General features: G+C 38.2%; 2 protein-coding genes across 8 annotated transcripts in view; one reads left to right on the forward strand and one right to left on the reverse strand.

The window, feature by feature from the left end:
* The window catches only part of ALOX5AP (arachidonate 5-lipoxygenase activating protein), a 734,005-nt gene that overhangs the window by 202,568 nt on the left and 505,630 nt on the right, over positions 1–25,807 (forward strand). The window lies entirely within an intron of this gene.
* The window catches only part of KATNAL1 (katanin catalytic subunit A1 like 1), a 167,521-nt gene that overhangs the window by 78,863 nt on the left and 62,851 nt on the right, over positions 1–25,807 (reverse strand). For 6 of the 7 annotated variants that reach the window (XM_050766889.1, XM_050766882.1, XM_050766885.1 and 3 more), the window contains 3 exons: positions 21,107–21,265; positions 20,262–20,388; positions 17,248–17,382 (listed from right to left, as the gene is read on the reverse strand). In XM_050766889.1, coding sequence (XP_050622846.1) covers positions 17,248–17,382; positions 20,262–20,388; positions 21,107–21,265 — 421 coding nt within the window. Of the gene's footprint in view, positions 1–3,323; positions 11,568–17,247; positions 17,383–20,261; positions 20,389–21,106; positions 21,266–25,807 lie in introns of those variants that run through there. The other variant, XM_050766888.1, reaches the window with a different exon arrangement.

Raw genomic sequence — 25,807 nt, forward strand, 5'->3', positions numbered from 1 at the left:
ATCTTAAAATACATTGAACAAAAGAGGCAAGATACAAATGAACACAATCAGTGTGATTTCATTTAGGTAAAGTTTAAAAGGAGGTAAAACTTTGTTTGGGGATATACTGTTAGGTGATAAAATTATACGGAAAAGCAAGACATTCTCTCCATAAAAGGAAATCACTGTAAGGGAAAGGTGGGACCTCCAGCAGAGGGCAGGAAGGAGCCATGCTGGGACGGAGCATGCTGGGAGCTCCTGAGTTCCAGGGAGGCTCCACTTCTGGAGTGGATAACAGGGCTGTCTGCTTTACCAGCTACCTGATACACTAAACGTTTTAGGAACTGTTTCTGTATTGAGTTATGTTTCACACACCACAAACACACAGTAAGACCAAGCAAAGCAGTGCCAAAAGCAGCAAGCAGGTGTGATTCGGGATTACCAGAAGACAGAAAGGGCGGGACTGGAAAACCTCTACCTCCACAATTCCCTAATCCCAGGAGCCCCTGTCCTTGATCCCAGCCAACAGGCTCACAGGGAGTACACCTGCTCAACATGTGGTTCAGAGCCAAAGAAGTCCTCCAGTCAGGCTGGTGGCAAGAGGGGTAGGGACAGAAAGCGGTGAGGGGAGGAAGCTCCTGTGTCTACTACTACAGAAGGCTGATGTGCGCCTGATGTCCAGGTAAGAACGGATGTTAACATGTGAGCATCTTTACACAATGTTCCACATACAGCCAGCGAATGCCAATGAACAAATACCCCTTTTCATTCTTACAGGCCCAATATTCGAATACCACTGCATATATAAAGCAAACATTTCACTGTGCCTGTCCTAAGATCCTTAACACCAAGTTTAATATAGTCTCCCACTGAAACAAAGTTCCAGACAGCCAACTTAAAATGAATATACATAAACCTGTTCATAAGTGAGGACCTGGTGGTATTGAAGCTTAGCAGGAAGCATGCTCCATTTCTCTAGTAACTATGATTGGCGGGGGGGACAAGTAACTGAAAACTGGTTATGTCAGTAATATTTTAGAATATTCTTAAGATTTACCGGCTCTATAAAACTGAATTGATATTCAAGAAGCTTATGAAAAGATTTAACAAGGGATTAACGTGTTGTTAATCATACTGTAACGAACTGCCGATCCTGTATCACAAAGTTAATACACATTCTAAATCTAAATAAATGTTGTTAGAAGTATCATACAACTCCTTATACAACTTTTCTTGAATACACCAGGCAGTCCAGTGCAGGAGATAACAACTACATTCTGGGCCTGCCTGTCTGGGCTCTGGACTCACATGCCCACTCTCACTTAGCCTCTGGGTCCTCAGTTTCCTAAGTAAATAAGAACAGAATCTACCTTACAAAGCTGTCATGAGGGTTAGGTGAGTTGATACATGCAAAGCCTGGCCAGTAAGTACTCAATAAATGTTCACAGCCCCCACCAACAGTCAATCAACAAATAGGACTCTGGGGAGACAGAAGTGTCCTTTTCCTGAGGGACATCTGGGAAATCACCAACCCAGATGAAACACTTGGGGACACGAGACAGGCCAGGGCGAGCAGACTGCATGATGTCCACATGCTGTAACGTCAGCTTTGAAAAATCAGTAAAATTTAAGGAGAAGGGAAGAGAGAACCTGGGAAATGGGAGTACCACAGATAACGACACAGAAGTAGGAAGAAGGACGCGTGCAGCAGAATGACGGAAACATAGAAAAATACAATAAAATACTGAAAGATGCAAACAGACACAGATAGGATACATAAGATGTGAACTTGCAGTAAAAGGAACATATTAAAAAAAAAAAAAAAAAAGGACTCTGACCCTGATGTAATAGGAAGTCAGAGTCACTCCGAGTTGAAAGGACTATTAATGCCTTGGTGTTCAGGAGGTCAGCCTAAAAGCAAAAAGAACTAAATGAAGGAAAGTTGAGAAAGGAGTATGTTGGGCTCACCAGGTAGTTGCTGCCATAATTTAGATGCTTAAAATGAAAAGAGCCTTAAGGTAAGGACATTAGAACTCACTTGTGTCTATTATTTTGCCTTCCGTTGACTACAGCAGATTGTATTTACCAAGACAGCAGTAACAGTTCTCTCTCATCCCACACCCATTTCTACGATGGGACCCTGCCACTCCCTAAACCAGAGGCAGTCTAATTTCCCTCCCCTCGAATCAGTGTGGGCCTGAGAATGTCACAAGTATGACCAGAAGGGACATTACATAACCTCCAAGGCTAATTCATAAAATTCGATGACATTGCCACCTGATCCAGTGGAACAATCACCTCTTAGAGCCCTGAGCTACCATCTGTGAGATCCAAGTATCTCAAGGCCACAGGGAACATGTAGGTGCTCCAGAAAAACAGTCCCAGCAGAGATCGAGGCATGTGAATGAAGACATTCCAGAGGATCCCAGGCCCCAGCTGTGGAGTCGCCCCCAACCATGACCAAGCATCATGAACAGACACAAACCATCCCAACTGTGCCCCATCCGATGTGAGAATAATACGATTATTTTGTCTCTTTAAATTTCGGAGTGGTTTGTTAAACCACAAGAATAAGTGATATATTGGCTTTTCTTGCCACCAATTTCTAATTCTTAAAGAAATATGGATATTTCTTTATGGAAATTATATAAAGAGGCAATACATCTAATTACATTGGATGGTTTTCTGATTTCATCTATCCTGATTCTTATAATCCTTGCCTTTTTCAAATAAAAATTCTTATTCACAGTTGGTTTTGTTCATAAATTGTCCAATTTTTAAAATTTTAATATTTTAATTTCCACTAATTTTACCCTGAATTTCCAAAATCATTCTTTTCAGATCTCTCATCTTCTTAAATTTTATTTATTGTTCAATCTCTTCCAGGCCTTTTTATCCTATCAGGTGGCTCCAGCCAACACCTATCTATCTATTCATTTTCAAGCACCCATGGCTTCAATTCTACTTTTCTCTATGAAAATTCAGTTAAAACACAACTTCCTCCATGAAGTCTCCCCTAAGTACACCAGTCAGAATTTAGGATTCCTAGGCCGGGCGCGGTGGCTCAAGCCTGTAATCCCAGCACTTTGGGAGGCCGAGACGGGCGGATCACGAGGTCAGGAAATCGAGACCATCCTGGCTAACACGGTGAAACCCCGTCTCTACTAAAAATACAAGAAAATTAGCCGGGCGAGGCGCCTGTAGTCCCAGCTACTCGGGAGGCTGAGGCGGGAGAATGGGGTGAACCCGGGAGGTGGAGCTTGCAGTGAGCTGAGATCGCGCCACTGCACTCCAGCCGGGGGCACAGAGCAAGACTACCTCTCAAAAAAAAAAAAAAAAAAAAAAAAAAAAAAAAAAAAAAAAAAAAAAAAAAAAAAAGAATTTAGGATTCCTCCATCTCCGTTCCAAAAATACTGGGCAGAGCTATTGGCTCATGCATTCCACTGTTTTACTGCAGTTAGGGTAAGTACATGTCTGGCTTCCAAGGCAGTTCTCTAACAACAAGGAATGCACATTATTTATATTCCCAGATTTCCTAACAAATGTCTTTCAGATAGCAAAGAGCTAAATGAACACTTGTTGATGAATTAATACAGATGAAAGAAAGAGTGGAGTTCTAATTATTGGTTTGGGAGCCCTTTGGGGAAAAAGCATTTCCCAGGTTTCGTGATCATAGGGTACGCACTTTCAGAGCCACAATAAACAAAGAGAAGCACCCCAAAGTCATTAACTGTCACAAACTTTTCATACAGAAAAACAAGGTTAGAAGGAAGCCTCTCAGCCGTATTTATTTTCTTCTTGTATAATTCCAAAGGACACTGAGTTCCTGCCTTTATACCAATACAAAGTATGTCTCTCCCCTAATACATAAGCTTTCCTTAAGAGTTCAGAAACTTGCTGTCATCAACTATTTTCTAATTACATTTTTTCTCCCTATATTATAGTGAAGCATTAAAGTTCAAAAAACAAAAGTTTAAATAAGACTGACAGTTCAAGCAGCAAAAATTTTATTCCCTCCACTGGTATCAATTTTTATTTATAATTATTGTAATATGGTAGTAAAACTAAACTTTCAAATATATTAGATATCATACACATATTTTGTTTAGAAAACAAAACATGGGCTGGGCACAGTGGCTCATGCTTGAAATCCCAACACTTTGGGAGGTGGAGGCAGGTGGATCACTTGAGGTCAGGAGTTGGAGACCAGCCTGGCCAACATTGTGAAATCCTGTCTCTACTAAAAATACCAAAGTTAGCCGGGCGTGGCGGCATGCACCTGTAATCCTGGGAGGCTGAGGCAGGAGAATTGCTTGAATGTGGGAGGTGGAGACTGCAGTGAGCCGAAATTAGGTCACCGCACCCCAACCTGGGCAACAGAGTGAGACTCTATCTCAAACAAACAAACAAACAAAAATATGGATGAAGAGAAAAAGAATGGGAAGAAATTTTTAAAATCACAAATAAAAAAAACACTCGTATTTCAACTTGTATATGACTGATGTATTACAGAGCCAGGTATTAAGGAGTTAATTCTCAGAGGTGCAATATTCCAGCATGGCTTATAGGTTCTAAATCTAATTGCTTCTGCTGTTGCCTTAAATAAGCTTATTATTTTACGAGCTTAATCAGTAAATTAAGTTTTTTCGATTTTTTTTTTTTTTTTGAGATGGAGTCTCGCTCTGTCACCTAGGCTGGAGTGCTGTGGCATGATCTCAGCTCACTGCAACCTCCACCTCCAGGGTTCAAGTGACTCTCCTGCCTCAGCCTCCTGAGTAGCTGGAATTACAGGCACTTGCTACCACACCTGGCTAACTTTTTTATGTTTAGTAGAGACAGGGTTTTATCATATCGGTCAGGCTGGTCTTGAACTCCTGACCTCAGGTGATCTGCCCACCTTGGCCTCCCAGAGTGCAGAGATTACAGGCGTGAGTGACCACATCCAGCCAAATTAAGCACTATTTTAAGAAAAAGAAAAGTTTTCTCTTTAAGTAATGACATTATTAAATTATTAGAATACAGAGTAACAGCCAGAAAAGATAATATAAGATGGAATCTGTGAGCTAAAAATCTATCAAGTAATTATGTTGTATAGCCTTGGGGTCTAGTCAAAAAAGTGACCAAGGAATATGTTACAAAAATTTTCAAAATTCATAGGTGAGGTTTCCACTTTTAGTCACGATGAAATAACTGTTACCAAACTTGCCCTTCTATGGTAAACAACTATAAAATGAGACAGAATATAAAGAAAACTGTTTGCATGTATTGGCCAACAGGCAGTAAAGAACTGAATACTGATTTTTCTTAGTTCTGCCAATAATCTGAATGTCTGCCAGAACACCATTTAAAGGAAAATACATAATCTGTAATCCCTACAATGTAGCACATACAATAAAATTATTGGATATGTGAAAAAGCAGAAAAATATGGCCCACACTCAAGAGAATTAAAAAGTAGCTAACAGAAACAAATGAATCAAATGCTAAAATTAGCTGACAAAAACTATAAAGTGGTAGATTATCCATTTCTGAATAAAAAATTTTACTAAAACTTAGAGACTTTACATAACTATTATCCTCAAAGTTTCTGTGTGTCAAGAATTTAAGAGTGGTGTAGCTAGAAAGTTCTAGCTTGGGGGTCTGTGATGGTTAATTTTATATGTCAGCTTGGCTGGGCAATGGTGCCCAAAGAGTGGATGAAAAATTATTCTGGGACTGGCACAGTGGCTCACATTTGTAATCCCAGCACTTTGAGAGATGGAGGTGGGTGGATCACTTGAGGTCAGTAGTTCAAGACCAGCCTGACCAATATGGTGAAACCTTGTCTCTATTAAAAGTACAAAATTAGCCAGGTGTGGTGGAACATGCCTGTAATCCCAGCTACTTGGGAGCCTGAGGCAGGAGAATCCCTTGAACTCAGGAGGCGGAGGTTGCAGTGAGGTGAGATTGCACCATTGCTCTCCAGTCCAGGCAATTGGAGTGAAACTCCATCTCAGAAGAAAAAAGAAAAAGAAAAATTATTCTGAAAGTGTCTGTGAACATGTTTTTCAATGAGATTAACATTTAAATTAGTGGACTTTGAGTAAAGCAGACTGCCCTTCCTAACGTGGGTGGGCCTCATCTAACCAACGGAAGGTCTGAATAAAACACAACACTAAACAGCGACCCACCCCCACCCCGGAAGAGGAAATTCAGCAAATGGCCTTCAGATTTCAACTCCAACACTGCTCTCCCTGGGTCTCCAGCCTGATAGCCTTTGGACCTGAACTGTAGTATCAGCTCTTCCTGGGTCTCTAAGCTGCCAGCTTGGGGTACAGATTTTGGACTTACCAGCCCCCATAATCGTGTGAGCCAACTGCCTAAAATAAACCTCTCTATATATACATGTCCTGTTGGTTCTGTCTCTCTGTAGGACCCTGACTAACACAAGGTCTCTCAGGAAGTCATGGACCAGAACTACAGTCATCCAAAGGTAGCTCTCACATGGCTGGCACGATGGTGCTGATTGCTGGTGGAAAACTTCAGTTCCTTCCCATTTGGGCTTCTCCACATGGTTCCAGGCATGACAGGTGGCCTCCTCAAGAGCAAATGATCCCATGTGATCCAAGTGAGGGAGAGTCAGGCAGAAACTATCCTTTTCATGATCTAGCCTCAGAAATCATTTAGCATCACTTCTGCCATATCCTATTTCTTAGATGAAAATCACTAAGTCTAATCCACATTCAGATGGAGGGGAACTAAGCTCTACTTTTTGAAGGGAAGAATGCCAAAGAATTTTTAAAAAGAGACAAAAATAAGCAAATGAGGAATCCCAGCAAAGTAATAAAAACTATAAAAAGTAACCAAATGGAGGCCAGGTGAGGTGGCTCACGCCTGTAATCCCAGCACTTTGGGAGGCCAAGGCAGGCGGATCACCTGAGGTCAGGAGTTCAAGACCAGCCTGACAAACATGGAGAAACCCTGTCCCTACTAAAAATACAAAAAATAGCTGAGCATGGTGGCACATGCCGGTAATCCCAGCTACTCAGGAGGCTGAGGCAGAAGAATAGCTTGAACCCGGGAGGCTGAGGTTGCGGTGAGCCAAGATCACGCCACTGCACTTCAGCCTGACTGACAAGAGCAAAACTCCATCTCACACACACACACACACACACACACACACACAAAGTAAACAAATGGAAATGCTAGATTTGGAAAATACAGTATCTAAATTAAAAAATTCACTAGACAGGTTTAAAAGCGGACTAGGGATGACAAAAGCAGGTCAGTAAACATGAAGATCGATTTAGAAATTATCCAACCTTAAAAATATAAAGAAAACATTTTGGAAAAAAGCATTTAACAGAGTTTTAATGACCTGTGAGACAGTATCAAGAAGTCCAACATACATGCAAGACAAAAGGAACACATCACAGTCAACCTGCTGAAACACAAAGATAAATAGAATATCTTTAAAAAAAAAAAAAAAAAAAACCACAGAAGACAATCACTCAAGAAATTGCCAACTTATTTTCTACAGCAGACATATACCACACCACATACCCCCATCATTTCACGTATAGGTATTTATCGAAGACAAAAAGTCTATGTCTACATAGACTTGAACATGAATATTCATAGCAACTTTATTCACAATAGCCCCAAATTAGAAACAATGCAAATATTCATCAATAAGAGAATGGATAAACAATCTGTGGTATGTCCATGTAAATGGAACAAACACTACTCAACAATAAAAACAACAAACATGGATGAAATTCAAAATCACCATGCTGAGTGAAAGAAGCTAGTCACAAAATGATACCTACTGTAGGATTCTATTAATATGAACTTCAAAATACTTTATATGGACAAAAATTAGACCAGTGGTTTCCTGAGGGGGAGCTGTAGAAGGAAGAGGGAAGGATGGATTACAAGAGGCACAAGGAATCTTTTGAGGATAAAAGATTGATTGTGGTATAGTTTCATGGCTGTTTAACTGTCAAACTCATTAAATTTTAAACGAGTAAAATGTATTGTATATAAATTATTCCTCAATAAAGTTGATTTAAAAAAAAAAAAGTGGCCAGAGGGAGAAAGACACATCACACACAAGGGAACAATGATATGAATAGCAGCTGACTTGTATTAAAAAAACAATGGAGGCCAGAAGTGACATCAGCAAGGTAGTAGAATAGGATGCCTCAGACTTCCTATAGCAGCTCCCCCATAGAAACGATAACTTAACAATATAGTTCAAAAAGCCTTTATGAGAACTTCAGACACCAGTTAGGAATTCACAGCCCCACAGGCAAGCTCAAAGCCTAGGACTGCACTGAAATGAGTAAGAAAAGCCATTTCTTTTCTTTCTTTCTTTCTTTTTTGCTTTCTTTGAGACGGAGTTTCACTCTTGGTGCCCAGGCTGGAGTGCAATGGTGCCATCTCGGCTCACTGCAACCTCCACCTCCTGGGTTCAAGTGATTCTCCTGCCTCAGCCTCCCGAGTAGCTGGGATTACAGGCATGTGCCACCACACCCGGCTAATTTTGTATTTGTAGTAGAGACGGGGTTTCTCCATGTTGGTCAGGCTGGTCTCAAACCCCCAACCTCAGGTGATCCGCCTGCTTCGGCCTCCTAAAGTGCTAGGATTACAGGCGTGAGCCACCGCGCCCGGCCAAGAAAAGCCATTTCATGTTACCTGAGTCAGCTCCTTCCTCAAGCTAGCACAGCTCTATGCAATCAAGAGGAAATGTTTACCTCACAACTTCTCCCTCAGGAGAAAGAGAGAAAAGTGGAATGTACATCCAGCATTCCAGCTTTTCAGTGGACTGCCCAGGGGACTGGTTTCTGCCTTGCCACACTTGCTGCAGGCACAAAGAGAGAACTCAGCAAGTTGTTGCTGCGCTAGCAACTTATAATACAGTAGACAAAAGCCAACACAGCTCCATATGGTTGGGAGAAAGCAACCAGCTTGTGGCTCCTTACTTGGGAGGGAAAGAGAAGAGTGGAATGTATGTCTAATGTTTCAGTTTTTCAGAGGACTTCCCAAGGGACTGATTTCTATTTCACCTGACTTGAAGGACTGATGGAACTGGGAGACCTTGGAGACCCAGGGGCCACAAAGAACAAAAGAGAGTTAAGAGATTTGTTGCGTTCCAGAGAAGCTACAATACCAAAGATAGATAACAGAAGGAGCAAGAGAGACTACAAGCTCCTGAAAAAGAAATCAGAAAACCTCTCTAATTGGTAAATTACATGCACAAGCCCAGAGAGGCAATAGCCCCACAAAAGGTTTGAGAGATCCTCGGAATCTCCAGCCAGGATGATTGGTGAAGGTCTTCCTCTGTACAAAGTGAGTTCATAAAGATCGAAAGGGCTGGCTGTTCTTTCAAATGCACAAATCACAACAACAAAAAACAAGGCACATGTTACAGAGAAACATGTACCAATAAAGGGAAAAAATTAATTTCTAGGAATCAATCCTAAAAAAAAAAGATCTAAGAATTATCTGACAAAAAATTCAATATAATCATCTTAAAGAACCTCAGCACTATACACGATAACCCAGAAAAACAATTAAATGTAATCAACAGAACAATGCATGAGCAAAATAAGAATTTAACAGACAGAAGCTATTTAAAGAACCAAAACAGTATTATGGAGCTAAAATATACAGTAACTGAACTGAAACATTCACTAAAGAGGATCAACAGCAGTCTAGATCAAGCAGATTACTTAGCGAACCCAAAGACAGGTCATTTGAAATAATCAAGTCAGAAACAAAAAAAGAAAAAGAATGAAGAAAAGTGAAGAAAGCCTATGGGACTTAGATACCATAAAATAGATCAATATACATACTATGGAAGCTCCAGAAGGAATTGAGTGAGAAACAAAGAGCTTATTTGAAGAAATAAGAGCCAAAAACTTCCTAAATGCGAAGATATTGCAGGTTTGGTTGCAGACCACCACAATAAAGTGAGTCACACGAATTTCTTGGTTTCCCAACGCATAGAAAAGCTACATTTACACTATACTGTAGTCTATTAAGTGTACAATAGCATTACATCTACAAAGTGGATATCTTAATGTAAAAATACTTTATTGCTAAAAAAAAATGCTAACAACCATCTCCGCCTTCAGCAAGTTGTAATATTTTGGCCCGTGGATGGTCTTGCCTCAATGTCGATGTACATTGATGAATCAGAGTGGTGGCTGATGAAGGTTGGGGTGGCAGTATCCACTTCTTAAATAAGAAAACAGTCAAGTCTGATGTATCAGTTGTCTCTTCCCTGCATGAAAGATTTCTCTGTAGCATGCAATGCTGTCTGACAGCATTTTACCCATAACAGCACTTATTTTGAAATTGGAGTTGATTCTCTTCAAATCTGCTGCTGTTTTATCAACTAAGTTTATAAAATATTCCAAATTATTTGTTGTTATTTCAACAATGTTCACAGCATCTTCACGGGAGATTCTACCTCAAGAAATATTTTCTTTGCTCATCTGTAAGAAGCAACCCCTTGTCTGTTCAAGTTTTATCATGAGATTGCAGCAATCCAGTCCCAACTACAAGTACCACTTCTAGTGCTAGTTATCTTGCTTTTCCATTACATCTGTGGTGACGTCCTCCACCCAAAGTCTTGAACCCCTCAAGGTCATTCATGAGGGTTGGAATTAACTTCTTCCAAACTCCTGTTAAGACTGATGTTCTGACATCCTCGCATGAATCAAAAATGTTCTTAATGGCATCTAGAATGATGATTCTTTTCTAGAAGGTTTTCAATTTACTTTGCCCAGATTTATCAGACAAATCACCATCAATGGCAACCACAACTTTACGAAATGTATTCCTTAAAAGTAGGACTTGAAAGTCAAAATGACTCCTTGATCCATGGGCTGCAGAATGAATGTTGTGTAAGCAGGCGTGAAAACAACATGAATTTCCTTATATATCTCCATCAAAGAGATATATCCCAGGTGCATTGTCAGTAAGCAGTAGCATTTCAAAAGGAATCTTAGCTAGTTCTTCTGGATAACTTGCTACAGCTTCTGTGTCAGTACTTGCTGCTTTACCTTGAACTTTTATGTTATGGAGATGGCTTCTTTCTTTAAACCTCATGAAACAACCTCTGAGATTCCAACTTTTTTTTTTTCTTGCAGCTTCCTCACCTCTCTCAACCTTTATAGAATTGAAGAGTTGGGGCTTGCTCTGGATTAGGCTGTGGCTTAAGGAAATGTTGTGGCTGGTTTGATCTTCTATCTAGATCACTCTATCCATATCAGCAATAAGGCTGTTTCACTTTCTTATCATTCATGTGTTTACTGGAGTAACGCTTTTAATTTCCTTCAAGAACTCTTCCTTTTCATTCATAACTTAGCTGTTTGGCATAAGAGGTCTAGCTTTGGTGTATCTCAGCTTTCATCATGCTTTCCTCACTAAGCTTATTCGTGTCTAGCTTCTGATTTCATATAATGTCTTCCTTTACATGGAAAGGAAGATGTAATTCTTCCTTGAGTTGCATCTTCCTTTTCACTTGAACACTTAGAGACCACTGTAGAGTTCTTAACTGGCTTAATTCCAGTATTGTTGTGTCTGAGGGTATGGGGAGGCCTGAGGAAAGGAAGAGTCATAAAACACACATTTATCAATTAAGTTTGCCATCTTATGTGGGCATAGTTTGTGGTACCCCAAAACAATTACAACACTAACATTAAAGATCACTGATCACAGATCACTGTAACAGATAAATAATAATGAAAAGTCTGAAATATTGTGAGAATTTTCAAAATGTGACAGAGACACAAAGTGAGCACATGCTGTTGAAAAAATGGCCCTCACAGACCTGCTTAATTCACGGTTGTCACAAACCTTCCATTTGTGAAAAACACAGTATCTGCAAAGTGCAATAAAGAGGAGCATAATAAAACAAGGTATGCCCATATAAGAAAAGAAATGAACAAATTCATGAGGCTTAAAAGGACTCCAAGTAGGATGACCTAAGGAAGACCATAGAAACACATAATCAAATTGTCAAAATTCAAAGACAGAATCATGAAAGCAACAAAAGAAAAGTTATTTGTCATCTATAAGGGAGCACTCATAAAATATCAACATAATTCTTAGCAGAAACATCACAAGTCAGAAAGGAGTGACATTATATATTCAAAGTACTAAAAGAAAAAGTCTGCCAACCAGGAATACTATTTTGGCAAAACTGCTCTTCAAAAATGAAGGTGAAATAAATGAAGGAGACCTTTCTAGATCAACAAAAACTTAGGGAGTTTATCACGAATAGACCTGCCTTGCAAAAATTGCTGAATGGAGTCCTTCAAATTGAAACAAAAGGATACTAGACTGTAACACAAAAGCAAATGAAAATATAAAGTTCTCTAATAAAGGTAAATATAAGATAGGTACAGAATCCTGTAGTACTATAATGGTGGTGGTATATAAATCACTTTTGATTTAGGCATACAATTTAAAAGATAAAAGCACACACAACTATATAAAATTATGCATACTGTAATTGCTAGAGCAACTACTAAAATAAATATAGTCAGGTACAGCTAAAAATCCACTAATGGCATTAAAATGAATAGTAAAAACAGTCAATTAGCCCAAAAGAAATTAGCAAGGGGGGTACAGAGAAACAAACAGTACAACAGCAAGATGGCAGACTTAAACACAGTTATATCACTAATTACATTAAATTTAAATGGAATAAATACTTCTATTAAAAAGCAGAGACAGCCAGACGCAGTGGCTCACGCCCATAATCTCAGCACTTTGAGAGGCCAAGGTGGGCAAATCACCTGACCTCAGGAATTCAAGACCAGCCTGGACAACATGGCAAAACCCTGTCTCTACTACAAATACAAAAAAATTAGCTAGGTATGGTGGCACATGCCTGTAGTCCCAGCTACTTGGGAGGCTGAGGCAGGAGAATCGCTTGAACCTGGGAGGCAGAGGTTGCAGTAAGCTGAGATCGCGCCACTACACTCCTGCCTGGGCAACGGAGTGAGGCTCCAACTCAAACAAACAAACAGAGAGAGATAGACTGGACAAACAGCAAGGCTCAACTATATGCTGTCTATAAAAACTGCACTGTAAATATAAAGACAGGTTGGGGTAAACATTAAAGATGAAAAGCATATTAGCACACCAACAATAGGAAAAGAAAGACAGTGAGGCTAAATTAATAGCAGTCAACGCAGATACCAAGTCAAAGTGTATTCTCAGAGATAGAGAGGCATTTCATAGTGGTAATAGGACCAAGAAGATATAACAATGATAATTTATTTACTTAACAACAGAACATCAAAATACATGAAGCAAAACATAACACAGAAACTGAAAGAACTAAAGGGAGAAATGAACAAGTTCCCAGTCACAGATGAAGATTTCCATAAGCCACTCTCAGTAATTGATAGAAAAACTAGATTAAAAAGTCAGCAAGGATCTTATTATTGGAATAACACTATCACACCAACTTCATCTAGCTGACATTTATAGAATGTTATAACAAGCTCAGAATAAACAATCTATTCAATTGCATCTGGAGCATTCACCAAGATAGACTATAGGCTGAAGGGCAAATCTCAAGCAGCTCAAAAATTGACATCATTCAGAGTATGTTCCTGACTGCAATGGAATTAAATTAAAAATCAACAAAAAGATATCTAGAAAATACCCCAGTTATTTGGCTCCCAAACCAACTTAAATGCTAAATAACTCAAGGACCAAAGAAAGGGGGAAAAAAAAGAAAATTAGAAAATAGTTCTAACTTAATAGAAAAAAAAGATATAGCAAAATTTGTGAGATAAAAGCAAAGCAGTACTTAATGAGAAATTTATAGCTTTAAAATGTACACATTAAAAAAAGAAAAAAAGGCCAGGTGCAGTGGCTCACATGTGCAATCCCAGTGCTATCGGGAGGATTGCTTGAGGCCAGGAGTTTGAGACCAGCCTGGGAAACACAGCAAGCCTCTGTCTCTACAAAAAATAAAAATAAAAAAAATGAGCCAGGCACAGTGGCATGTGTTTGCAGTCCCTACTCAAGAGGCTGAGGTGGGAGGATCTGTTGATCCCAAAAGTTTGAGGCTGCAGTGAGCTACGATCATGCCACTGCACTCCTGGGTAACAGAGCAAGATTCTGTCTCTTAAAAAAAAAAGTGGGAGAGGGCTATCCCTAAAATCAATAATCTTAGTTTCTAACTTCAGAAAGAAAAAATTATACTCAAAGTATAAAGCAAAAAAAATTGTTTTAAAGAGAGAAGAAATCACTGAAATAGAAAATAGAAAACTAACAAAGCAAAAATTTGGTTCTTTGAAAAGATTAACAATATTGATAAATCTCAACCAAAAATTATGAAGAACAATAGAGACAAATTACTAATATTAGGAATGAAAAATGAGCCATCACTACAGATCCTATGGCCAAAAAAAGGAAAATAAGGTGTGTAGATTTGTATTATGCCAACTTAAGTGAAGCTGGAATTTCATTTCCCAGAATTCTCTTTATTGCATAGTTCTGGGTTATTGTGGACCACATGAGTTATGTCTGAGACGTGAAAGGCAAAAATGAATCATCTCAGAAAGCTGGCACATACTGTCACTTATTTCTTGGTTCTCCGTTCTCCTTGTTAGTGTAGGGCAGCACTTGCACCTTCAGCTCTTTGTAGTTTCTGCCACATATCTTCCTTCAGCTTTTTTTTTTTTGAGATGGAGTCTCACTCTGCCACCCAGGCTGGAGTGCAGTGGCACGATCTCAGCTCACTGCAAGGTCCGCCTCCCGGGTTCATGCCATTCTTCTGCCTCAGCCTCCCGAGTACCTGGGACTACAGGCGCCCACTACCACGCCTGGCTAATTTTTTATATTTTTAGTAGAGATGGGGTTTCACTGTGTTAGCCAAGATGGTCTTGATCTCCTGACCTTGTGATCCGCCCGCCTCGGCTTCCCATAGTGCTGGAATTACAGGCATGAGCCACCGCATCCGGCCCCTTCAGCTTTCTTGACTCTTGAGCCAGGTATACATTTAGCTAGCTTCTTCTGTCAGAAAGCCCATTCATCAAGGTTAGGAGTCTCAGCAGAAAAAAAAGAGTTCAACACAGATTTCAATGTATCCTCATGGATTCTACCTCCACAGATAGAGTTTGTCCTTACTTCTACCACTTCACATTCATCATCTCTTCCTAAGTGCCCTCCTTATTGACTTCAAGTTCCAGAACCAGACATGAAATCCACCATCTCTCATAACTATTTAATCAGCTTCCACATTCACATTAGGTCAAATCCAAAACAATCTGACAACTTATAAAAAATAGACAAATTCTCTGAAAGACACAAGTTACCAAAGCTTGCTCAAGAAAAAAACAAGTAACTTAGGTAACCATGTGTGTGGATTTAAAAAACGATGGAACAGAATAGTATTCAGAAACAGACCCACACATACACAACAAAATAATTTTCAATGAAGGTGCTGAAGTAATTCAATGAAAAAATAAAACTTTCAGTAAGTGATGCTACAACTGTATATATGAAAAAAATTACTCATCTGCACACACACACACACACGCACACACACACATTCATTCAAGAGGAATCACAGACATAAATACAGTTTCCAAAAGAAAACAGGAGAAAAACTTTGCAGCTTTGGGATAGATAAGATTTCTTAAGACACTAAAAGTACTATTCATTTAAAAAAATTGTCAACAGGACTTCATCAAAATGTAAAATGTCTACTTATTAAGAGATACCATAAAGAAAATCAAAAGCAAACCACAAACTGGAAGAAAATATTCACAATGCACAGATCTAATAACATAAAAAGCATTAATAAAGCAACAAATAATCCAATTAAAAACTGGGAAAAAGAAATGACACTACACAAAAAGTATACCATGACCAGCACATAAAAAGGTACTCTACGTAAGTCATCAGAGAAATACCAATTAAAATCATGAGAGAGCATTTCATACTTACTAGAATGACTGAAATTAAAATACTGACACCACATGTCGGCAAGGATACGGAAGTATTTGAATTACCATTTATTGATGATGGAATACAAAATGGTACAACCATTCTGAAAAATAATTTGGGTATTTCCTATAAAAGCTAAACATATGCCTACCCTATGACCCATCCTTTCTTTTATTTATCCAAAAGAATTGAAAACATTCATCAATAAAAAAGATATGTACAAGAAAGTTTACAGCTTTATTCATAACAGCCAAAAAACTAGAAATAACTTAAATACCAATCAAAAGGACAATAAAGAAATTGTGGTATAATCAAACCAGGAATAAACTGCTGATACATGTGATCACATGGATGAACCTCAAGTGAAAGGAGCCAGACACAGTGAGTACATGCTGTTACGATTCCATTTATATGAAGTTTAACAAGAGAAAGAACTAATCTATGGTGATAAAAATCACGTACAGTGAATGCCTATTGGAGGGTTAGCTGGTAGGAGCACACAGGAACTTTATAGGATGATAGAAATGCCCTACATCTTGATTAGGGTATTGATTAAACAGGAGTACTTATTTGTACTCTTTCAAATTATATACTTAAGTACATTTCATTCTATGCACATTTTACCTCAAAATAAAAAGAAAAAATTCATGTACGGAAATTTCAGCATTCATTAACAGGATGAAATTATATTTTCCAGGCCAGGCGTGGCAGTTCACACCTGTAATCCCAGCACTTTGTGAGGCCGAGACAGGAAATCACTTGAGGCCAGGAGTTCGAGACCAGCCTAGAAAACATGGCAAAACCCTGTCTCTACTAAAAACACAAAAATTAGCTGGGTGTGGTGGCACACACCTGTAATCCCAGCTATTCGGAAGGCTAAGGCACAAGAATCACTTGAACTTAGGAGGTGGAGGTTGCAGTGACCTCAGATCACGCCACTGCACTCCAGCTTGGGCAACAGAGTAAGACTCTGTCTCAAAAATAAAAAAATAAAAATACACACACACACACGCTCACTCCAAAACAGCGTGTTTTGAAAAAGATTTTAAAAAACCTTCAAGTTTAAAAGTGAAAACTTAAAAGTGCTACCATATTTATTAACATGAATATTGTTCCAAATTTAAGAATTTCTCTGAAACGTAAGAAATTTCAATAGAGTCCTGTGGCCTGTGTTCACATCTACTACAAATTAGTTTTGTGATGTTATTCTGCTTCTTTAAGCAGAATGGCAATGGAATAAAGATTCAGATACATGGGAAAGGTAACAGAAAGTAACAGAAAGCTCAAAATAGAGAAGGCATCATACCTGTTGGGAGAGGTATATATATCCTTTTTTCTAACCTTCTTCGCAAAGCTTCATCAATGTCCCACGGGAAATTAGTAGCAGCCAATACCATAACCATTCTGGAAGGATCATCATTTTCTAAAGCTCCTCCAACTCCTATACACAGGAAGGGAGGAAAAGATAGTGTTTTTCTTACAACCCTTTACACTTTCATTCAGTTAACATTTCTGTTAGCCAAAGTGACAGAAGCAATGATGAAGAAGACAGTGTAGTCCTAACCTCTGTGTGGTGGCAAAACCAGACTCATCAACGGATAACTACAAAACAAAGAAGTAGAAGAATTCACATAACCTAGTGTGGGATTTTTCTTTTTTTGTTTTTTTCTTGTGTAACCCAGTGCAGGATTTTAATCCAATAAAAATATCCATTTTTCTGTAAGAAAATGAATGTATATTTCCTCTGAAAAGAAAAGGCATGGGAGATTAGGCTCTGTTTTATTCCTCTTATTTCTTTGAAATCATAAAGTTCCGCAAATATTTTACTTTAGTTTTTAGTCTATTTTCTCAAGAAGTGGAAACAGAGGGTTCACATTTACTTAATATTCTAGCATGCAATTATAATTTTGAAAGACAGGTTATATTTCCATGATGTTGTCCTTTAAACTTTTAAGTGACTTGTAAAAAACAAACAAGACATTTAAGAATGAACCCAGTAATCACAGATAAAAATAACCAAACGAACTACATGTACGTACACAGTGTCTCCTTTTTAGAATAAAAAATTTCAGGTCACACAACAGAAACTCTAGAAAATATGTAGTCAAAAATAAAAGATAAAAAACCCGTAAATTTTACTGATAAGACTTTCTAGTCTGGCATAATAAAGTACTAGTGGATTTAAAGCAACCTAGCTCAATATAGTTATTTTTTAAAAAAACAAGGTCTGGTTCCATTGTTCAGGCTGGAGTGCTCTGGCATGATGTTGGCTCACTGAAACTTACAACATTTTCTTATTACTAAACTCCAATCATTATGACAAAGAATCAAGCTGTCCAACTAATAATCAACAATAATCACAAATATCCCTCAATGAAATTCAGCTGACTAAATTTGTATTCAGTAATTTCCTTTTCCAATTTTAAACACCTAATGTTTTCCCCTATATCCCACCTCAAAAATAAAACATACTCATTCCTTTCTCTCATATTTTAGCAAAAGTTAAAATGGTAAACTCATTGAGGGAAGGGTCTCATAGTACATTGTAAGTATTCAGTAAGTATCCATAGTTGATGAATAACCATGACTGTTTTGAAACAATACAACTTGGATATTACTGGTGTTTTGTTGTTGTTGTTATGAGACAGGTTCTTGCTCTGTTGCCCAGGCTGGAGTGCTATGGCACAATTACAGCTCACTGTGGCCTCCAACTCCTGCGGCTCAAGCTATCCTCCCACCTTAGCCTCCTGAGTAGCTGGGACTACAGGCACGTGCCACCACACCCAGCTACTTTTTAAAGTTGTTGCTTCAAGTCTTGCTATGTTAACCAGGCTGGTTTTGAACTCCTAGCCTCAAGTGATCCTCCCACCTCAGCCTCCCAAAGTGCTGGGACTACACGCATGAGCCACTGCACTCAGTCCCTCACCCTGGATATTTTTAAACATATTTTATCTGTTCTAATGTTTTGCTTGAACAGCCTCTTGTCTACCACACAACTAACTACCAGAGTAACTTATCTCTAAACAGCAGCTCTGAGCCCATAACCCTCTTCCTTCTAAGGCTCCTCAGGGCGCTTTTTCTCTGTCTGGATAACTCCTACCAATGCTTCAAAGTCCAACTCGGCTATCTCTTTCCATGACTCCCCCTTAGTCTTGGTGGTGCCTCTCCTGTGTTTCCACTGCACCCAGACTTTACTTCTACCCCAGAATGTACCAAAATGTATTATACTCATCTGATCAGTTGCCTGCTTCTCATCCAGATCAGTGGTTCTCACACTGTTTGATCTCAGGACCCTTTTATACTCTTAAAAATTACTGAGGCTGCATGCAGTGGCTCATGTCTATAATCCCAGCACTTAGAGAGGCTGAGTCCAGAGGATCACCTCAGCTCAAGAGTACAACTACAGCCTGGGAAACACGACGAGACCCTGTCTTTACAAAAAAATAAAACTTAACCAGATGTGGTGGCATGCGCCTGTGGTCCCAGCTACTTAGAAGGCTGAGGCAGGAGGATTGCTTGAGCCCAGGAGGTCAAGCCTGCAGCAAGCTGTGTTCACACCACTGTACTCCAGCCTGGGCAACAGAGCAAGACTCTAAACCTTAAAAAAAAAAAATTATTAAGAACCCCAAACAGCTTTTTTGTGTGTGGAGTGTATCTATCAGTATCTTTAAAACTTAAAATAGATGGTGCATGGGTAAATTATAAGAAAAAAAAGAAAAAACCTAAAATTGAAATTTAAAAATATTAGTTCACTTTAAAATGATAAATTCATTACTTATTTACATATTTTAATGAAAAGTATGTTTTCCAAAATATTTTTAAAAAGTAGAGGGACTTTTTTTTTTTACATTTTTGCATATCTCTTTAATGTCTAACTAGAGAAAAGCTGGATTCTCATATCTGCTTCTGCTTTCTACCTTTTATGATACCCTACATCTTACAGCCTCTAGAAAACTCTACTGTACATTGTGAGAGTATGAGAGTGAAAAAGAAAAGGCAAACAATGACTTGATATTCCTATGAAAATAGTTTTGACCTTGCAGATTCTTTAAAGGGTCTCAAGGATCCCTAGGACTCTAGATCACGCCTCTAGAACCTTTGCTCCAAATAGTAAGCTCCTTGAAGGCCATAGTAGCCTTTTTCTTTGTAACCTCAGAACCTGAAATGGTGCAATGCTTTCTGGGTGCATGAACAAATGAACAAATGGGTGAATGAACAAATAATTAAACTTAGGTTGCCTTCTAATCCATCCATTGATTATGAGTTTACACAAAATACTGAAAAATAAGAGTTTCGAAACAATAATGAAATATCAATTACCATCCATCTGAATGAGCAGTTCAGACTTGACCCTGCGACTTGCCTCATGTTCATCAGAGGTTCCTCTTCGACTGCAGATAGAATCTATCTCATCAATGAAGATCGTGGTAGGGGCATAAAATCTAGCCTTTATGAAAATATTTTAAAGAAATCATTCAATAATCTCATAAAACAATCGGAGTACTTAAAAAAATCTTTTAAAGCAATGGCAAAAGAGAGCAGAAACTTCTCACTGTTTTAATGCCATCACCTGGTTATGGCAAAGGCTAAATCAATCATTCCCATGAGAAAAAAGAAATTTCTAAAAATAAAGGTTATATGGCTGGTGAAATTGGGTGATAGATACATAGGGGTTCATTGTACTATGCTTTCTACATTCATGTCTGAAAATTTCCTTAATGAAAAATTTTTCAAAAATAAGTCAATCTCAATCCTCACATATACATTCTTAAGTTACTGCAAATCCCATATGAAAAAGGAATAAACTTTAATGACAGGTCAGGCTCTGATTTTTAAAATACATATTAAAATATTCTTCTCTTCCATCAGCTCACTAGAGATGCAGAAATACCAGTCAACCCACACACACAACCAAAGTCTCTTCCTCCACCCTCAGTGGACAGGATGCCAAAAGGCCTTGCTGTACCTTAAAGAAAAAGATACACTGAAGATACACCAACTACCCCACAAAACTCATCATCCCATTTCTCGTCAGTGTGTCAAGAACTATTAAAATAGAACTACACTGCCCTTTTCAAAAAAGATTCCAGGTGGACAGAACTGATTTATGGGAGCATCATAGGCCTACACACACTACTTTAAAATCTGAATTTATCGTCACTCACCATCTCAAACAACAGACGAACTAACTTCTCAGATTCACCTCTATATTTAGATGTCAGCGTAGAAGAGGAAACGTTGAAGAACGTTGTACCACATTCAGTGGCAACAGCTTTAGCTAGCATAGTTTTACCAGTGCCTGGGGGTCCAACCATCAGTACACCCTGACATTTCAAAAGATGAATTAAATGATTTATCAAATTAAAAAAGTTTTATAAATTATCATCAGCTATTAATGTACATTAAGATTTTTCCATCAAAAGATAAACTCAAAATTGTCACAGTAAAATCATGATGCATTTAGCAAGAGTATCATTTTATAGCTAGAAAAAAATGAAGAAATTTCACAAAATGTCTCAAGTCAGAGGTAGTCAGAGATAATCTAACAAAAAGCCTAGACAACAAACAGTTTTCTCATATATTTAGACAGAATCTCAGTTTCCTGAACCTGGCATATGATATATACATATAATACTGAGCACTGCTTAAAAGCAACTGTTCTGTTTACACATATTAAAAATAAGACATTTTCTATCACATGTGGCAGAATTACACATTCCTTACCCTCTATGAGGGACAGAACCTATCTTCCACAGTGCATTTATAATATACAGCTTTCAGTAAAAAATAAAGACCCATTTATGAGTTAATAAGGTAACAGTAAAAAATCCAGTGGTGATTCAAACATAATCAAATTAGCAAGATTTGTATCATTTTAAAGTGTTAGACAGTTTATATAAAACAGTGATAGTGATGAAAGAGCCAGTAAATGCAGAATAAAAACCAAACTTTAGTTATTTCTTAGTTTTGAAAACAAACATAAAAGTATTCTATAAAAACAAATCAGTGAGGAATAAAAATTATTCAAGGAAACCAATCCTCTAGTCTTAAAAAACTAATGGGTTCTTTAATTATTTTCTTCCAGTACTTTAGAGTTTAAACACATAGCTCACACTAAATTTTTGTGCATAATATTTGGTGATTCCTTAAGAGGAATTCTGATCCAATTGCTACTTTGGTTTGACAAGCTTCTGGGGATTTAAGCTTTGAAAACTATGTGTATGTCAAAGTTCCATGAACTCCAAGTTCAGAAACTGTCCAAATGCTTTTCTAGCTATAGAATTCTGACACACAGATCAACCAGGAATCACTAAGATTTGAAACATTAGTTTTAAAAAAATATTTTGTTTTGTTAGGGAGCCCTCAACTTTGCATGAGGTTGAGATTTTAAAAACCATGAAAACGACCAATTGATGCTATAGGCATAGCCAGAGCAAAGTTCTTATTTCTGCGATGCCTTTTTCCACTCTCTCTGAGAGGGCCATCCTGTAATGACATTAATGTGGCCACCTCCTATAGGAGTTCATTTCTAACATTAGCATCTGTTCATAGCTACTGTATGATATTTATAAACTTCACCTTCTCATGACATTACTCCTTTAATTAATTTCTCTCTTTCCTATATCTCTTTGTCTACTGGCTCTTTCCCCTCGGTATATAAATACACTTTAATCTGTCACGTTACAAAAAGCCCTTAAGGAAAGAACAGTCTCTTCAATAAATGTTGCTGGAAAAACTGGATAACCATATACAGAAGAATGACACTAGATGTCGATCTCTCACCATATACAAAAATCAAAATGGATTAAAGGCCATATACGAAAATCAAATCAAAATAGGTTAAAAACCTGAAACTATGAAACTACTAGAAGAAAACACTGGGGAAATGCTACAGGACATCAGTCCAGGCAGATTTTTTGTGTAAGACCTCAAAAGCACAGACAACCAAAGCAAAAACAGATAAACAGATTATATAAAACTAAAAAGGCTTCTGCACAGCAAAGGAAACAACAAAGAGACACTCCCACAATGGGAGAAAATATTTGCAAAATATCCATCTGACAAGGGATTAGTAACCAGAACACATAAGCAGCTCAAGCAACTCAACAGCAAAAAGACAAATAATCCAATTTTAAAATGGGCAAAAGGTCTGAATAGACATTTCTCAAAAGACATACAAACGTCCAATAGATATAAAATGCTCAACATCACTAATCATTAGAGAAATTCAAGTCAAAACCAAAATGAGATCATCTCACTCTAATTAAAATGGCTTTCATCAAAAAGATAGCTAATAATAGATGATGGTGAGGATATGGAAAAAGGGGAATGCTCCTATACTGTTGGTGGAAGCCACCGTGGAAAACTGTGTGGAAGTTCCTCAAAAAACTAAAAGTAGATCTACCATATGATCCAGCAATTCTACTACTGGGTATATATCCAAAAAAAGAAAAAAAAAAAAAAAGGGAATCAATATATCAAAGAGTTATTTGCACTCCTGTCTTTATCACAGCACCGTTCACAACAGCCAAAACATGAAATCAACCTAAGTGCCCAACAATGGATGAATGGAGAAAGAAAATGTGGTGTATATATAATGGAATACTATACAGCCATAAAAAAGAATAAAATCTTGTCATTTGTAGCAACATGGATGGAGGTGGAAGTCACTACGTTAAGTGAAATACACCAAGCACAAAAAGACACATATCACATGTTTTCATTCATTTGTGGGAGCTAAAAAAGGATCTCATAAAGACACAATAGACTGATGGTTACCAGAGGCTGGGAAGGGTAGGGGTCAAGGGAGAATTAAGAGAGGCTGATTAATGAGTACAACTTGATAGATCAGTAGTGTGACCATAGTTTACAATAGTCTATTGTATATTTCAAAATAACTAGAAGAGAATAATTTAATAATTTGAATGTTCTTAGCATGAAGACAAATGTTAAAGGTAGTGGATATCCCATTTACACTGATTGGATCTTTACAAATTATGCAAATATATTATCACATGAACCCCAAAAGTATGTACATTTATTATGTATCAATTCAAAAACACAAATGTTTTAAAAAGATAGATAAAACTGACACCAAAAAAAAAAAAATCCTTCACTTGACTCTACAAATCCTCTAGCTACTATCAACCTCTCCTTCCTCTCACAGCCGACCTTCAATGGTTTATGCTATTTCTTCTTCATAAGCTACAACATGACTTTAGTCTTCACCAATTCACTAAAAATACTTCATTTACTAACCTAATGACCACTCTTCAGTCGGGCCTCCCTGACTTCTCTTTGACGCTGCTTTGATTAATACATGGTATTAATCCCCCTCTTCTTGAAACCCTGACACTGCCCTTTTCCTGACACTTCTGCTCTCTGGCTATGTTCACCGCCTCAGATCTCCTCTTTCCTCTGCCCCTTACATTCCCAAAGCAATTCTAAACCTTTCCCTTTAAAAACTCCTGAACAAACTCATCCATACCCATATCATCAACCAACCTTTCTATCTCACAATTTTACTGAATTTTATCTGAAGCTCCCGGCCTCTATTTCGAATTAGCTGCTGAGTATTTACTGAAACACATTTTGTTTCTATTTAAACCTGCTCCTTTCTCTATTTCCAGTATCAGTTCCCTGCACCCTGTATAATAAAGAATTTAGCTGGCCTTTGTCCCCGGTCCCTGGAAAATAGCCTCTAAAACCGTGGAAATACCCTACCGACAGGATTATTTTTGTTATCACAATAGGCCCTGAAATTTTATGCTAATCAGGTGACTCATGGTGGGCCCCTATATAGTTAACACCAACAAGACAACTCAGGATGGGGGGTGACCATGCCAGGAAAACCAACCATGTGATTACAGAGCTGGGGCTTTGAGCCATGTGATATCAACTCAACCTCTGGGGAGAGGAAGAGAACAAGAGATTAAGAACCATGGGCAATGATTCAATTGATCACGTGAGCGTCCCTAATTGGCAATACTCTATGTATTTCTCTTAGTCCATTTGTGTTGCTACAAAGAAATACCTGAGGCTGGGTAATTTTAAAGAAAAAAAGGTTTATTTGGCTCACAGTTCTGCGGGCTGTAAAGGAAGCATGGTGCCTGCACCCGTTCAGCTTCTAGTGATGGCCTCATGCTGCTTCCACTTATAGAGAAAGGTGAAAGGGAGCCAGCAGCTTGCAGAACTCACATGGCAAGAGCAGAAGCAAGAGAGAGGGGCAACAGTCACTTCTCATGAGAATGAACAGAGTGAGGACATACTCATTACCACGAGGTCGACACCAAGCCATTCATGAGGGATCTGCCCCCATGGCCCAAACTCCTCCCATTAGGCACCACCTCCCAACACTACCACATCAAGAATCAAATTTCAACATGAGATTTGGTGGGACAAATAACCAAACCATATCCAAACTACAGCAGTACTATCACACGTCCATGTGATGCCATAATCTCCATATTGTCACACTTCCAGGAGAGTAAAGCATCCTGACTCCAGGAAGAGAGGGCGAAAGAAGCGTCACCTTGCGCATCCTTCTAGACCTCGCCCTGTAAGTTTCCCCTTTTGGCTGGTTCCGATTTATATCCTTTGGCTATAATAACAAAATCATTGTAAGTGCAGCTGCTCCCTGAACGACTCAGGGGTTGGGGCACCAATCCCCTACACAGTCAAAAATCTGCATATAATTTTTGATTCCCAAAAAAACATAACAATGAATAGCCTATTGTTGACTTGAAGTCTTGCTGATAACAAAAACTGTAAACACGTATTTTGTATATGTATTGTATATTGTATTCTTACAATAAACATAGAAAAAAGAAAACATTATTAAGAAAATTATGATAAAAATATATTTA

The sequence above is a fragment of the Macaca thibetana genome, chromosome 17, assembly GCF_024542745.1.
Source record: "Macaca thibetana thibetana isolate TM-01 chromosome 17, ASM2454274v1, whole genome shotgun sequence".
Classification (NCBI taxonomy): domain Eukaryota; kingdom Metazoa; phylum Chordata; class Mammalia; order Primates; family Cercopithecidae; genus Macaca; species Macaca thibetana.